At 48.8% G+C, this 14,858-nt stretch overlaps 1 protein-coding gene across 2 annotated transcripts; it reads right to left on the bottom strand.

The window, feature by feature from the left end:
- Positions 1 to 5: 5 nt before the first annotated feature.
- On the bottom strand, positions 6 to 14,139 carry NELFCD (negative elongation factor complex member C/D). Of its 2 annotated transcripts, none has more exons than XM_017503431.2 (15): positions 13,983 to 14,139; positions 8,848 to 8,963; positions 8,195 to 8,304; positions 7,231 to 7,340; positions 6,054 to 6,161; positions 5,497 to 5,649; positions 5,149 to 5,279; positions 4,027 to 4,192; positions 3,682 to 3,816; positions 3,104 to 3,243; positions 2,009 to 2,123; positions 1,581 to 1,676; positions 1,363 to 1,503; positions 888 to 1,017; positions 6 to 497 (listed from the first exon to the last, which is right to left on the bottom strand). In XM_017503431.2, the coding sequence occupies exons 1-15, from the start codon at positions 14,094 to 14,096 to the stop codon at positions 463 to 465; spliced, it is 1,800 nt and encodes a 599-aa protein (XP_017358920.1). In that variant the 5' UTR covers positions 14,097 to 14,139; the 3' UTR covers positions 6 to 462. The 2 variants fall into 2 exon arrangements, with proteins under 2 accessions (XP_017358920.1, XP_017358921.1); XM_017503432.2 differs by having other exon boundaries at positions 1,581 to 1,643.
- Positions 14,140 to 14,858: the final 719 nt, after the last annotated feature.

Here is a 14,858-nt window from a genome sequence, read left to right as displayed (position 1 = left end):
CAGGACCTAATCCATCCCAGCAGAAAGGCTGTTGAAAAATTTATTTATTATTTGTTCTTAGCAAATTAAGACAATTACAATAAAACATCAACTGGGTTCCTGTGAGAAAACTTGAGGTCAGCTTTGAAAGGAGTCCACGAGTGTCTGAGCTCCCAACTGCCCGTGGCTGATGGCTGGATCCATCCTGAGGGTAATGGGAGCCCAGTGCCTGCCTTGAGGGAAATGAACAGTGAAACTGGAACTTAGGAGCAGTACTGGATTGACAGCAGAAAAGGGACTGTCCGTAGAGCAGTTTCACACTGAAGCTGCCACCATTTCCCTTTGTGAAGAAGTCATCCACCTCTCCCAGCAGTGCCCATTTCCAAGATGCTGCCCACACCGCTTAAAACAACAGCTTCTTGAAAGGGTTTTTCCACAACTGGTTCTGGAATGTTCTGCTTCAGCTCTGGAGGATGCTCTAAATTAGTTCACCATGATGAAGTTAGATTTGCAGTGAGCTTTAACGAGGAAAACATTGACTGCATTAGAAACAGGAAGGAGAACATGACATTTTCTTTTTTCTATTTTTGAGACAGTCTCGCTCCGTTACCCAGGCTGGAGTGCAGTGGCATGATCCCAGCTCACTGCAACCTCCGCCTGCTGGGTTCAAGTGATTCTCCTGCCTCAGCCTCCCAAGTAGCTGGGATTAGGCATGTGCCACCATACCCGGCTAATTTTGTATTTTTAGTGGAGACAGGGTTTCTCCATGTTGGTCAGTCTGGTCTCAAACTCCCTACCTCATGTGATCTGCCCGCCTCGGCCTCCCAAAGTGCTGGGATTACAGGCGTAAGCCACTGTGCCCGGCTGCCATTTTCTATTGCAGCAAAGGGCTGGGCACTGGGCCTCACCTATGAACTCCGCCACAGGGTCATGCTCGCCTTCGGTTTTGATGGTGCCTGCGATACTATCATTCTCCAGGATAGGGAGGAAAAGCTGCACAAAGTCAGAGGTATAAGGAGGAGCAATGACGTCCAGCACCTGCATGGGGGAGCATGGGGTGACCTCTTCCGCACAAGCAGTGCAGGGCGTACACTGACATAACGGTGAAATGGCAGTTTAGAAAATATCTCCCCTCCCCCGCCACCACCTGGCTTCCCCGGTGACACCACCAGTCTCCAACATTAAGACACCCAGGGTGGTAATGGAGGTAAAGTGTGTAATACAGCTCCTGCAGGCAGGAGGTGCTTTTTGGTAAATGGGTATCTGTCATTGTCACCACCACATCAAAAAGCACAGTTCTCAGTTAGGTACAAAATGAACTAAATTAAGCCAAAGTGCTAGCATAAACAGTATGAAACATGAAACCAACGGTGCATTGCTGACCTCAGTGACAAAATAGCGAATGAGTGAAATGTCAGTGTCCAGCTTCTCCAGACACTTTCGGATGTAACTGACAACAGGAAGTACATAACCTCGACTAAGCAGGTGAACCATCCTGTCCAGTAGGGTCTTCTTCAACTCAAGCTGCAGAAGAAGGGGGACAGGGAGCTGGTTAGAGAGGTCCTCCCCGGCCCCCTGGCGACCCCACGGGCACCGCTCACCTGCTCCATCACGTCCAACTGGGAGTGCTCGGTCTCAAAAAGCTTAACAAGCAGCTGCAGGACCTGGGGGTGCAGGAGCTGGTGGCAGGTGCTGATCTACAAACAGGCCAGAGGGAGCTTCGCTGAGCAGTGTGGTCACACTCGGCACACTGAGAAACCGGGCACTGTCACAGCCACCAAAAAGCTTATCGCTGAGGAGGAAGGTCCTGACACCCAAGCCGTGGTCCTTAGCTTCCAGTAACACTTGATTAAGAAATCTTTGCAGTCAATGAATCGAGGTCCTCAAGCGGAAAATCCTCATTTAGGACAGAAATAACTATTTTTGAAAAGAATATCCCTAAACTCACTAAATAGATGCAATGTTCATGCCAAAGTAAATAGCATGAGACACAGCCAGTGTACGCTGTGAACAGCCTCCGCCCTCTTACCTCATCCAGCAATGCCAGGTGGACGGGGGTATGGTCAGTCTGCAGCTGAAAGTACCTTGGCTCTGATACAGTCCAATCCACCCACTTCAGCACACCCATTGCTACCACTGGAAACCTACAGTTAAGGCAGAATGCTTCCTTTACAAAACAATTTAAGACACAAAATATGCTAGAAAAGCATTAAAGGAAGGTTAAAAACAAACTCAAATGACTCTATCATTCACCCTTCAATAAATCCTCCCTCCCTTTTTTTTTTTTTTTTTTGAGACAGTGTCTCACTCTGTCACCCAGGCTGGAGTACAGTGGCACAATCAAGACTCACTGCAGCCTCCCAAGTACCTGGGACTACTGATGTGTGCCACCACGTCTGGCTAATTTTTTGTAGACAGAGGGTCCCCCATGTTGTTGAGCCTTGTCTGGAATTCCTGGGCTCAAGCGATTTTCTTGCCTTGGCCTTCCAGAGTGCTGGGATTCCAGGCGAGAGCCACCATGCCAGACCTAAGCTCTGCTTGTTAGTAAACGGTGTGAATGGATCAGCAGCCATTCAAACGTGTGGTGTGAGAGGCAGAGTTCAATTGCCTGCTCACTCTAAAGCACTTGTTTAGAGGAGAAGATCATTACTGCACAACACTCAGTGAGTGTGGTGGACTGGGCTGAAGTTTACCTTTATTTAGCAAACTCTTTCTTCATCCCTAGTATAAATTATTAGGGGAAAGACATGCCTAAGAGGACACACTATTTCTAGGACACATTTATGTATATAATTGGCACGATCACATAAATCATTTCTCTCTAAGCAACTTTGTGGGTATAACTTTACCTATAGACCCTTCAAATCAATTTTTGTGACTCTGGCTGGTCTATCAGGTACTTAGTCAAAGTTGTGAGGATTTACTCAACAGACTTCTGGCAAATAAACACCTGAAAGTTACTCATGCTGCTAAAACTGTTTAAAGTTCCCTACATACTATTTAAAAATGAAAAAATAAAACGAGTAAGTCTCTCTGAAGCTTTCGTTACTTCAGCTTTCAATATGAAAACTCCAAGCACCTCCTCCCCAAAGAGCTGATTGAAGAAGTGTTTCGTTTTGCGTACCTAATACACTGATAAAGTGTGCTCAGTTCCGCCACTAGCTCAGAGGCCCCTTTGTTCTCGTTGCAACATAGATTGTGAACAGTTTCGACAGCTTTCGACGTTGACTTCAGCTCATCTTTATTGATGCTCACTCGCTTGTTCTGAAAACACACACACAAGCTGGTGAGCCTGACAGGGCTATCTGCCTGCTGTCGCGGTGTTCTGGTGTCGGCCACTTCTCCTTGCAAATCGCTTTCCCGATCTCTCCTTAAGTTGGGAGTCAATTTAACTGTCAAACTTCACAGTCACACAGTGTACACAAATTTAAAAGCAATGAGGCTAGTGTCTGTCTATGTTTTAGGGAAATCAGTTTCATTTCTTTGGTCACATTTCAAATTACAGTTTGCAGAGTATTAGAGAAGTATACACATTTTCTTGAGACGTTTAGCACTTTCTCTATGCCGAAACAGAAGAAAAGACATGCCTGCTACTAGAGAGACCCAAGATTTCTTGCAGCCAAAATTCCCAAATAATATCAAAGCAGAGGAGGACATTTGTCTCCTAAAACAAATTCCACAAATTCCCAGAACTGACAGTACCTTCTTCCAGGTCTCAACCACGCTTGCTGCATAAGCCAAGATGTGGATGTATTTGTGCTTGTGGTCCTGGTTGATCCGAGCCCCTGGTTTAAAGAGTGACTGCATGAACAGGTCCAGGAAGGCTGGCACACGGATCTGAGGAGAAGCACATGCCCAGTTCGGGATGGCAGGCATTGAGGGCACTGCTCGCCCACCTACCCTCCGGGCTCCCTACATGGCAGGGGCCTAACAGGCTCCAGGCAGAGAATGTGACTGAGGAAGGACAAGGACAATGATGGATTTGCATTCACAGCCTTCCAGAGTAACCCGACCAGTTGGCATTGGGGGTTCTTGAGAACAACTTACGAGTTCAACAGGAGGAGGGTCCATGCTCGTGAACATTTTGAACAGGACGGTGATGTCAGCAGGGTTCAGGGCTCCTTTGGACAGCATGGCCCCCAGAGCCTGGCAGGCCCTGGGGTAGGAGGCAGCCGTGCCCAAGGCTAGTGTGATCTGACTGGCATCATGACCTCTTGATAAGAAAAACCATAGAGCCCGTTACTAACAAGGCAGCTTCTTTTTTCTGTTCTTTTTTACGCATTGAATACTTTGCATTGTTGGGATCTCTGTTTTTCTGTCATCCACGAGTATACTGACTGCCAGGAAAACAACATTCACAACCCTGGGAAAGGGATTCAAATACAACTTGCTGGGGGCACTTTAAATACTTATGAAAACTCTAGTGGTAGGAGAAAATGAAGCTGATATGAGCTCGTTCTGTACTATGAGATACGGACTACACCGTAACAACCACATTGCTGAGCAACTCTTTCAGGACGGATGTTATTTGTTACTTATGAATCCCAGTGTAAGAAAACCCAGGTCCATAAATCCAGCAAAGTGAAGAATAATCAACTACTTTACAAAGCAGTCCTCAAAGTAGCACTTTAGAAAGCCAGCTCTTCATGTATACCAAAAACAACTCTAACTTCTCCAGCTCTGCTGGATAAAAAGAAGGTTTTTTGTTGTTGTTGTTTCATTTTGGTTTTTTTGAGACAGAGTTTTCCTCTTGTCGCCAGGCTGGAGTGCAATGGCACGATCTCAGCTCACTGCAGCCTCTCCCTCCCAGGTTCAAGCGATTCTCCTGCCTCAGCCTCTCAAGTAACTGGAATTACAGGCATGCACCACCATGCCTGGCTAATTTTCTGTTTTTTTTTGTTTTTTTGTTTTTGTTTTTTTTTAAATAGAGACATGGTTTCTCCATGTTCATCAGGCTGGCCTCGAACGCCTGACCTCAGGTGATCTGTCCGCGTTGGCCTCCCAAAGTGCTCGGATTACAGGTGTGAGCCACTGTGCCTGGCCAAGAGGAAGTATATCTATATGTTGAACACAAGGAGCTAGCAGCTTTGGCTGTGGAACAAGGGCCACGGGAAGGGTTTCATGGGGAGCACTAGGGAAGGAGGGGTGAGCAGAAACAGGGCCTCTCACTTCTCCTGAGCAAAGCGCTGCACTTCCTGGGCGATCCTGCGGACAGCGGAGCCCCCCTGCTCCTCCTGGGCCAGCACGGACATCATGGCCTGGGCAAACAGGTACGTGTGCTCCCCATGGCACACCATCTTCTGAAAGATTGCAGGGAGAGAGGGTATGGGGTTCACTATTCTACCACCAACAAGCGGATGAGAGCCAAGCCTCTACTGTGGTCAAGCCTGGGCGTTAGCATCCCGGAAGGTGCCCTCAGAAATGGAGATTCTCTAGAGGGAAGGAGCATCTCATGCTTGAAAACCAAGACCCAAAGCAGCTTCCTTCTAATCTGAGGTTCATAAAGAAAGAACTTACAGCGAACTCAGGGAGATTCTTCTCAAGGTTTTCTTCTCCTCCATCTAAAATTGTAGCTAGAGAGGTCCGGAGCACTCTCGAGAACACCTCTAGCTGCTGGCATGCTGTGGACACGCTGGTGATCTCTCCCTGGTACCCTGCATCAGAAATAAGCTAGCACACAAAAACAAGAAGTCAAAGGGGCAGCACGCAGTGGCCTCCACGGGATGCTGGCCTGTCAGTGTCGTGGTGAGGTGGAGTGAGTGTGCGCTGGCCATGGGGCTCAGGCCTTCACTCCGTCCCCAACTTGCTACCACCTAGGTCTGTGCCTCGGGCTGACCACCTCTCCATCGTTTCTGCGTATGCAAGAGGAAGACCAACCAGGCACGCTTAAAGCTCCTCTCAAAACACAGAACTCTATGTGTCCCTTTTCTTTTTCAATGTAAGGCTTATGAAAATAAAACAATAAAGGCGTTTATCAAAAAAGCAAATATGAACTGCCAAAGGAAACAGACCAACAACCAAAAATAACCCTCATTCATAAACTTTCCTTTCTTCAACTCTAGAACTCTTCCTACCTTAACAGTAAAGTTCAGCATCAAACAGTCTGGATGGGCTTCAGCCAGTTTGTAAAAAAGGTCCCGCCACGTGGTGTGTGCGATCATCTGTTCCAGCCACGCTGGAGTCTGCCAACAAACACACAAACAATAAGATAGGAGGAGGCCCCACTGTTACTTGAGTGGAGATTCTGTTGTACAAACAATCGCAGGAGATCGGTGCTGATGGACTCCCCATGGGCATCTAGTTCTGGGGGAGGCAGACCCAGAGCTGGCCATGGCCACACAGTCGGTCGAGTGACAGGAAGGTCCCTGGATGCCCACTCAGTTTTCAGAAGATCATACTCAACACAGGAGGGTACTGAAAATCGCTTCCTAGGAGACACTGAGAACCGCGCAGAGCTGCCTTGCACACACAGGGTGCTCATGCTGCCCCAGCTGTATGCCCTCAGCAACAAAAAGAGGCCATTTAAATGGCACAGGCGGTCTGGCCCATCACCACATGGAGTAGCCAGAAAAACATTCTCTCAGCTCTCCTGTGTGATGGATGGCCTCAAGGGCTATGCTCCAAACCTGCCATCCTGTTTGTGCCATGGCCAGCTCCCCAAGGCTGCTCCCAGCCACAGACAGAATGCAGCAGGGCCTCAAAAGCAGGCCTGTCCAGGAGATGTGGGCTCCCAGAGTGGGCGCCTGTGGCTTGAAGACTCCCTACTGATATGGCTGGAACTTTCTGGAAACTGCATGCAGCCTAACACTCTTCTTACCAACCCTCATTCCTCCTCTTGCCCTCAAGGGTCAGACCTGTATCACAGCTCCCCCAGCCCTACCCCATCTTCCCTCAGTCACTACCCCATAATCTCCTGCAGGCCTAGCCCTGTCTTGGCATCTGCTTCTTAGAGGAACCAAACAAATCCACCACACCACTCCAAGGGCTATGCCCTGGAGTCAGCCTGAGAAGGGCACTGGTGGGAACGGGCTGTTCCTTCTCTTGATCTCAGCACCTATGTGCCTCTCATGTGCAAGCATGTCATGACCCTGGGTACAAAGGACAATTCTGACTAGATGGGACTTCTGTCTCACACTGATTTTAGTACCCAACTCTGCCATTACTTACATGATATGCCATACTCCGGTGTACACCGGGACTCTGCCAAAGACCCTAAGGCCTAGTACTGGACAAAGAAAAATAATTTCTCACCTCTCCTTCTTCAGTAAAAATAGAATCTGCTTTGCGGGGGTCAAAATGTTTGATCAGCAAACTCTTCAAGTGATTTTCCACAGTTTCCTGAACCTGCACTGGCTCAACACCTGAAAGAGAATGAAATCAACTAGACAATAGCAAGCTCTCAATTCACTGTGTGACTTAGAAAGCCAACGGTCAAAAGTCTCTATGTAAATCAAATACCATAGAATTGCTTCCGATCACTTATGAACATAAGATTTTGGAACTCTTTAAAAAAGTTATTAATGATATTCAATGATAGGACCTAAAATGCAGCACAGAACAAAATACACAAGGCTGGTCCACCCTTGACATCATGGAAAGGACAGAACAGTCTGTACAGCCTCGCTAAGGATAAAAACAAATGGCCCCAGCAGACAGGTAGGAGGATGGAAAAACATCCCTTCACAGTCAAAAGGGAGCAGATGCCAGCCAGGAAAGACACGCTTTATCTAATCACCAGGACAGCAGTGCGTCCATGAGGTTCCAGACAGCATGTACTTCGGTGATGTCATCTGCACCCAGCTCTGTGGATTTACAGTAAGGCTCTACTTTGATCATATTAGCTAAAAGCCATAATCATAGCCAGTCCTAAATTATCCATCATTTACTACTGGCTGTAATAGATGTCTTGAAAATGACATACTGAACATACACTGTATAATCCTATAATTCTACAACATGGTAGGGAAAACAGCTCAATGAGAATCACTTTCACAGCCTACCAGTAAACCTCAATTATTGAATCAAAGATAAGAGGCAAGTAGATAAAAATGAGTAAGATAAAGAGAAAGATGAATAAGAAGTTCTGCTCTTTCTTACACAAGTCTCAGAAACCAGGAAAACAAAGAAGGTAACGTATCAGTGTTATAAGCACACAAAGGTCTACTTTTAAAAAGGTGGGGGTGACTAGGCAGGACAGGGGCCACCCACAAAGCACCTGTTTGAATGAGCCACTCAGCCAGCAGGTTCACAGTCTGGGCCACAGCGGTGTAGTTTTCAGATAAGAGCTGGATAACATTCTCTGGAGACCCTCCTGCCTGAAAATACCTAGGGAAAGGAACAAAGTGGCAATTACACCACAATGAATGGAAGTGAGCCTGGGATGGACAACAGGAAGGTAAGGAAGAAGGAAGAGAATGAGGTTTCAACATTCTTAAAGCATCAAGGGGGCTGGGTGTGGTGGTGCACACGTGTAATCCCAGCACTTTGGGAGGCCAAGGTGGGAGAATCACTTGAGCCTATGAGTTCAAGACCAGCCTGGACGACATAAGAAGCTCTATTCAAAAAAATAAAAAATAAAAAAAGCCAGGCATGATGGCACATGCCTGTGGTGGCCACCGCAAGAGGCTGAGGTGGGAGAACTGCTTGATTTCGGGAGGTTGAAGCTGCAGTGAGTGGTGATGGTGCCACTGAAACAGAGCAAGACTCTATCTCTAAAAAAAAAAACAAAGTGGCAGAGGGGACCACCCTTGAAGCCTTTAGTTCCAGTTCACATAACTCTTGCTTTACATAGCACCTTCTGAATGTATCACAAAACTTTCTCCAAATTATCCCCAGCCTCCTCTCAATACAAACACCTTTCTCACATACCTCTTCAGCGTGTTAAAGATGGAGGGTTCCATGATATAATCCCGGGTGGAAAACTTATGCAGGCATTCTTGCTGAACCTCTGCATCATCCTCTCCTTCTCCAGAATCATCCTCCTGCTGTTGGAAAATGCCAGGAGCCAGGATATTTTTTCATTAATATAAATATCCTAATCTCACCTTAAATCTGTAGAAGCCTGACCATTTTGAAGGTATTCTACACACATGATTTCGTTTGACTTTCATGACAGTTTCATGAAATGGGCCGGACAGATAGTGAGTGGCTAAGAAAATGGGATCCAGGATCACACTGAGCGGGTGTGTACAACTCCTCCCTGGCAAACTGTGTTCCATGGTCACACAAGTTACCCAACCTCTCTAAGCGTTCGTTTCCTCCTCTGTTAAGTGAAGATGATGATAACGCCTATTCCCACTTGGCTGCTGTGAGGATTCCACGAGCTAATTTTTGGAAGAGCCCAGCATAATCCCTGACATTTAGTAACAGAACAACAGATAGTAAACTATTATCATTGTTGTTTTCACTCTTATTTCATACATGTCATTTAAGACTAACAACCTGATTCCTGAAAGCGTGAGCCATCACTTACCACATTAGGAAGTAAAGATCACTAACTCGCCTGGCATCGGCACTCCCGGCTGGACTCCGGTCCCAATTCTATGTGGAAGTAACCTCAGGCCTGTCACTCAATCTAAGGGCAAAGCAGGCGTCTTCACCTGCTGACGACCATGGAGGATGGAATGAGTGATCCCAAACCCTGCCCAAACTTTAGCACTGCCACCCTAACTAACAAGCAGATGCTGTTTGATTTATATTAATGAAAATCAGTCTACACTGTGCTCATCAACCAAAGAACCTAAGAAAATATAAGACAAGGCTTTTTCCATCAAAGAAGTTCACAAACTAACAAGAGAAAGAGACCTCCATGTAACATACTCTAATATAACGGGGAAGAACTGGACCAGGGGTCAGCAAATTCGGGTCATGACACAGCCAAACCCAGCCCTCTCCTATTTTTGCAAATAGTTTTATGGAACACAACCACACCCACTCTTTTACAGATTGTCTATGATCGCTTCCCCCCCGTAAGGGCAGAGTTGAGTAGTTAAGACAGAGACATGTACAGCCTAAATTATTTGCTCTCTGGCCTTTTTCAGAAAAGTATGCTCACTCCTGATCTGGACTAAGATCCTAAAAGCAGTACTTTGGGAGCACACAGAACCCAACGACTTCCCAGTAGAGACCGAAGAGTCTTTTCTCAGACCAGATTTACGTGGAGAACGCTGAGCCCCTAAGGGTGTGACACAGGCTGGACTTCACCCCAGCCTCATTCCCATGTGTCTGTCCTCTTGGGCTTCCACCCTGGGTTCTCACCCACCTCTTCCGCCACCCTCTACCTGCTCATAAATCTAGAATTAGCCTGGATCTCTCACCATCTCTCCTCCCTTGAGCTCCAGACTCAGGTATCCAACATCCCATTCTCATTTCCATTCAGATATCTCACAAGTATCCAGACTCCACACGTCCAAAACTGACATCTTTTCCCTGGAAACAGATCTTCTTCCTACAATCTATATTTTAATAAAGGATTCCACTATCTATTTACCTGTTACCCCCAAACCTGAAAATCATCCTCAGCTTCTCTCCCTCACCCCACCCCCACATCCTGTCACAAAGACCTGTCAATTCCATCTCCCCTCTGTCTATCCAAGGTGGTCCTTCTTTCCACATTTGCCTCTGTTCTTCCTTACTTTTTGCATGCTTGCAGTGGCAACATTCCCCTAAAGTCTCAGTCTCATTCCTCCCTTTCAGTCATCTTTCACACTGAAGCCACAGTGATCTCTGTAAGCCACAAAACTGACGTCTCTCTCCTCCTTAAAGATTCCCATCTAATTCAGGAAAAAACACCCAAGCTCTATAGCACAACTGTGCCCTTCCCACCTGCTCCCCTGTCTGTTCTGACTCCTCGCCACTTCCCATTTACAATCTGCAGCCAGACTAATCTATTTGCATTTCTGTAGCTCTTAGTTTCTGTCACCCAGACTGAACATCACAGTGGCCTCCTTTTACACATCTTCCTGCCTTCCACTATGTATGGAACATGGCATCAAGTGAACAGAATTTGAGTCACCAACTATCTTTCAAAATCCAGTTCTTGCCACCCTCCTAACACCTTTCCTAACTCTCTGTCCCTTGTCCAAGTGGAGTCACAGAATAAAAATGAAATGAACATCTGGTCCACCCTCCTCATCAATGAGAGCCCACTGGTGTCAATGGGATAAATTAGGATCATGATCAAAATTCCCCAAACATGGGGCCGGGCATGGTGGCTCATGCCTGTAATCCCAGCACTTTGGGAGGCTGCGGCAGGCGGATCATGAGGTCAGAAATTCAAGACCAGCCTGGCCAATATGGTGAAACCCCATCTCTACTAAAAACTACAAAAATTAGCCAGGCATGGTGGTGCGAGCCTGTAGTCCCAGCTACTAGGGAGGCTAAGGCAGGAGAATCGCTGGAACCTGGGAGATGGAGTTGCAGTGAGCTGAGATTGAGCCATTGTACTCTAGCCTGGGCAAGAGCAAGACTCCATCTCAAAAAAAAAAAAAAAAATTTCCCAGACAGGAGACTCCCCAATCTTCCATCAGCAGGGTCTAGGCCTGACTGCATAAGCTTGGGCAAGTAACTCATGTGCTCAGTCTATAAAGTGAAGGCACTGATTAGACGGCCCTTACGTGCCCTAGTTCTAACACTTTTTGACTCAGCGGCTCAAGTTGAGGCTGGGCGTGGTGGCTCAAGCCTATAATCCCAGCACTTCAGGAGGCTGAGGCGGGCAAACTACTTGAGGCCAGGAGTTTGAGACCAGCCTGGCCAAAATGGTGAAAGCCCATCTCTACTAAAAATACAAAAATTAGCCTGTAATCCCAGCTACTCGGAAAGTCACTTGAACCTGGGAGGCAGAGGTTTCAGTAAGCCAAGATGACACCACCACTGCACTCCAGCCTGGGCAACAGAGTGAGACTCTGTCTGAAAAAAAAAAAAAAAAGAAAAAAAGAGAGAGAGAGAGAAAACGGCTCAGTGTGGTGGCTCACGCCTGTAATCCTAGCACTTTGGAGACCAAGGCAGGCAGATCACCTGAGGTTAGGAGATCAAGATCAGCCTGGCCAACAAGGTGAAACCCTGTCCCTACTAAAATACAGAAATTAGTTGGATATGATGGTGGGTGCCTGTAATCCCAGCTTCTAGGGAGGCTGAGACCAGGGAATGCTTGAACCCAGTAGATAGTGGCTGCAGTGAGCCGTGATCGTGCCACTGCACTCCGGCCTGGGCAGCCAAGTGAGGCTCCGTCTCAAAAAAAAAAAAAAAAAAAAAGAAGTCTCAAGGTGATATACAAGATGCCCCAAACACCAGCCCACCACTAAGCTAATTCACACCCTCTCATCTGGACCACTTTCGTGGTCAGCAATCTGATGAAGCCGCAATAGAGGCAAACGACGTGGGTTTGGGTCCCCTCTCCTTCATTCGTTTCATGACTTTGGGAAGGTTCTTAAGTCTTTCCATCTCACTTTCTTCACTTACCAGATAATCAGAGTAACACACCCAACTCAAAATCTTGAGTGTGGAAGGCGATGATGCATGAAGCACATGGCCCAGGCTCTCAGCCACATCTGACTCTGTCCACTCCACCCTAAGCCTCCAACGCTGTGAAATGATCCAATGTGCAAATCTACTCTTATCACCCCCTGCCCCAAACTCCTGAACAAGCCATTCAGCTGCTTTTCAAGGATCTTCAGAACCTGCTCCCTACTGACCTCCTGCCACTGCTTCCACCAGGCAGCTAACCTCATAGGCCTTCTTTCAGTTCCAGAAACACATCACCTGTCTTGTTATTTCATACCACAGCTCCGAAGCCGTCATCACACCACCAACCATGTTCATCGAAGTAAGCCCACTGCATCCTTCATTCCCTCAAAATACCAGTTCAAAATGCACCAAATATCCCCATTGTTGATTCTTGTTAAAAATGCAAGTTCCTGGGCCAGGCGCATGGGTCACGCCTATAATCCCAGCACTTTGGGAGGCTGAGGTGGGGGGATCACCTGAGATCCGGAGTTCGAGGCCAGCCTGGCCAACATGGTGAAACCCCCTCTCCACTCAAAATTTTAAAAATTAACTGATTGTGGTGGCTGGCGCCTGTAATCCCAACTACTCGGGAGGCTGAGGGAGAGAAATTGCTGGAACCCGGGAGGCAAAGGTTGCAGTGAGCCGCGACTGCTCCATGACACTCCAGCCTGGGCAACAAGAGTGAAACTCCGCCTCAAAAAAAAAAAAAAAAAAAAAAAAAAAATGCAAGTTCCCAGGCTCCTGTGCAGATCAACTGCAGGGCAGTCTCCAGGGGCGGGACCTGAGAAGCTGCATTTCAATCATGCGCCGCAGGTGGGTTTTAAGATTAGAAAAAGGTGGGGACAAACCAGCCAGACTAGAACTGCCTTCCCTGGCTCTGCAGGCCCTGTCCTAAGGGGAGAATAGAGTGATCCCTCCTGGGCTTCCACTCCAAACCCTGGAAGGTCAGGGCCAGAAGATCCTTTTCATTATTTTGCCCAAAGACAGATGAAATCGGCCAGAGGTGCTGAAGAGTACAGTTTACAAAACAGTGAAACACATGTAGAAATGCCCAAAGTTCTACTTTTTCCCCACGATGCTGGTGTGAAGTTTTCCATTTTATTTTTGTTTAAAACTCTCTGGGCTCTGAGCCCAACCCTCCACCTTAGTATTGGTGTCCCGCCCGCCGTGGGGGTCGCAGGACCGGCGCCGGGCCTGGCCGGAACGAGGGGTCACTGGGGCCTTCGGGCTGCCCCGCTCCAGAACCACCGCCGCCTCGTCCCCGCCCCACAGTCCTACAGGCGAAGACACCGGGGCCCGTCGGCCGCGCTGCGGGACCCCGGGCTGGCGGGGGCGGGGCGGGCTGTGTAGAACCACACGGTGACCGCGCAGGCCGTGCGCGCGCAAACACCCCGCACGCCCGCGGCCTTGCGCCGCGCGGGCTTGCCGGGAGCGGAGCCGGCCCGCCGTCGGCGGAGAAGAACGATCCTCGCTGGGGAGCGCCCGATGCCCCGCCTTACCTGGCCGCCGTCAGCCTCGTCGCCCGACTCGGCCGCGCTCCCGAAGTAGTCTTCGTCCATGATGGCTCCCGGCGCGGCCCCAGCCATACTCTCCCGCGAGCGAGCGTGGCGCATGCGCGAGGCGGGGACGGGCGAGGGGGCGCACGCTCGGCCCCGCGGCCCCGCCCCCCGCGGCCGCGCGCGCGGCCCGGGAGGAAGGCGGGGCCTGGGTGAAGGGGCGGGGCCTGGAGGAGGGGCAGAGCCGCGGGCTCCCCGCTAGGAACAAAGGGGACCGGGCGAAAGGAACGCCCCCCAGTCGATTTCTGAGCGCTGCTAGGGTGGGCCAGGGGCCCATGCAGAGAGGTTTCCTACCGGACTCGTGCACAGTCTCACCCCTGCTGCACCAGCCCTGCCAGCGCCAGTTTCCTCATCGGACAGCTGGGAACAAATCCTCTGGGGAGTGTCTAGGACCCACGAAAGTGTTTTAATTTCTTTTATTTTTGATAAAAAGTACTAAACGCGGCAGGGCGTGGGGGCTCACGCCTGTAATCCCATAGGACCCACGAAAGTGTTTTAATTTCTTTTATTTTTGGTAAAAAGTACTAAACACGGCAGGGCGTGGGGGCTCACGCCTGTAATCCCAGCCCTTTGGGAGGCCCCGGAGGGTGGATCGCTTGAGATCAGGAGTTCGAGACCAGCCTAGCCAACATGGTGAAACCCCGTCTATACTCAAAATACAAAAATTAGCCAGGCGTGGTGACGGGCGTCTGTAATCCCAGCTACTCGGGAGACTGAGGCAGGAGAATCGCTTGAACCCGAGAGGTGGAGGTTGCAGTGAGCCAAGATCGCACCGCTGTACTCCAGCCTGGGCAACAGAGTGAAACTGTGTCTCAAAAA

Source organism: Cebus imitator, unplaced genomic scaffold (genome assembly GCF_001604975.1).
Source record: "Cebus imitator isolate Cc_AM_T3 unplaced genomic scaffold, Cebus_imitator-1.0 Scaffold311, whole genome shotgun sequence".
In the NCBI taxonomy this organism is placed as follows: domain Eukaryota; kingdom Metazoa; phylum Chordata; class Mammalia; order Primates; family Cebidae; genus Cebus; species Cebus imitator.
Note: the sequence above shows the minus strand (reverse complement) of the source record. Positions and strands in the feature narration are given on the sequence as shown.

What these genes read in the sequence shown, in the direction of transcription:
- NELFCD (XM_017503431.2), bottom strand. Translation starts at nt 14,096, where the DNA reads ATGCGCCACGCTCGCTCGCGGGAGAGTATGGCTGGGGCCGCGCCGGGA. An exon ending in TTCGCTATTTTGTCACTGAG is followed by an intron (nt 1,018 to 1,362) that starts GTCAGCAATGCA and finishes TCCCCCATGCAG; the next exon opens with GTGCTGGACGTCATTGCTCC. An exon ending in CCCTGTGGCGGAGTTCATAG is followed by an intron (nt 498 to 887) that starts GTGAGGCCCAGT and finishes TCCTCGTTAAAG; the next exon opens with CTCACTGCAAATCTAACTTC.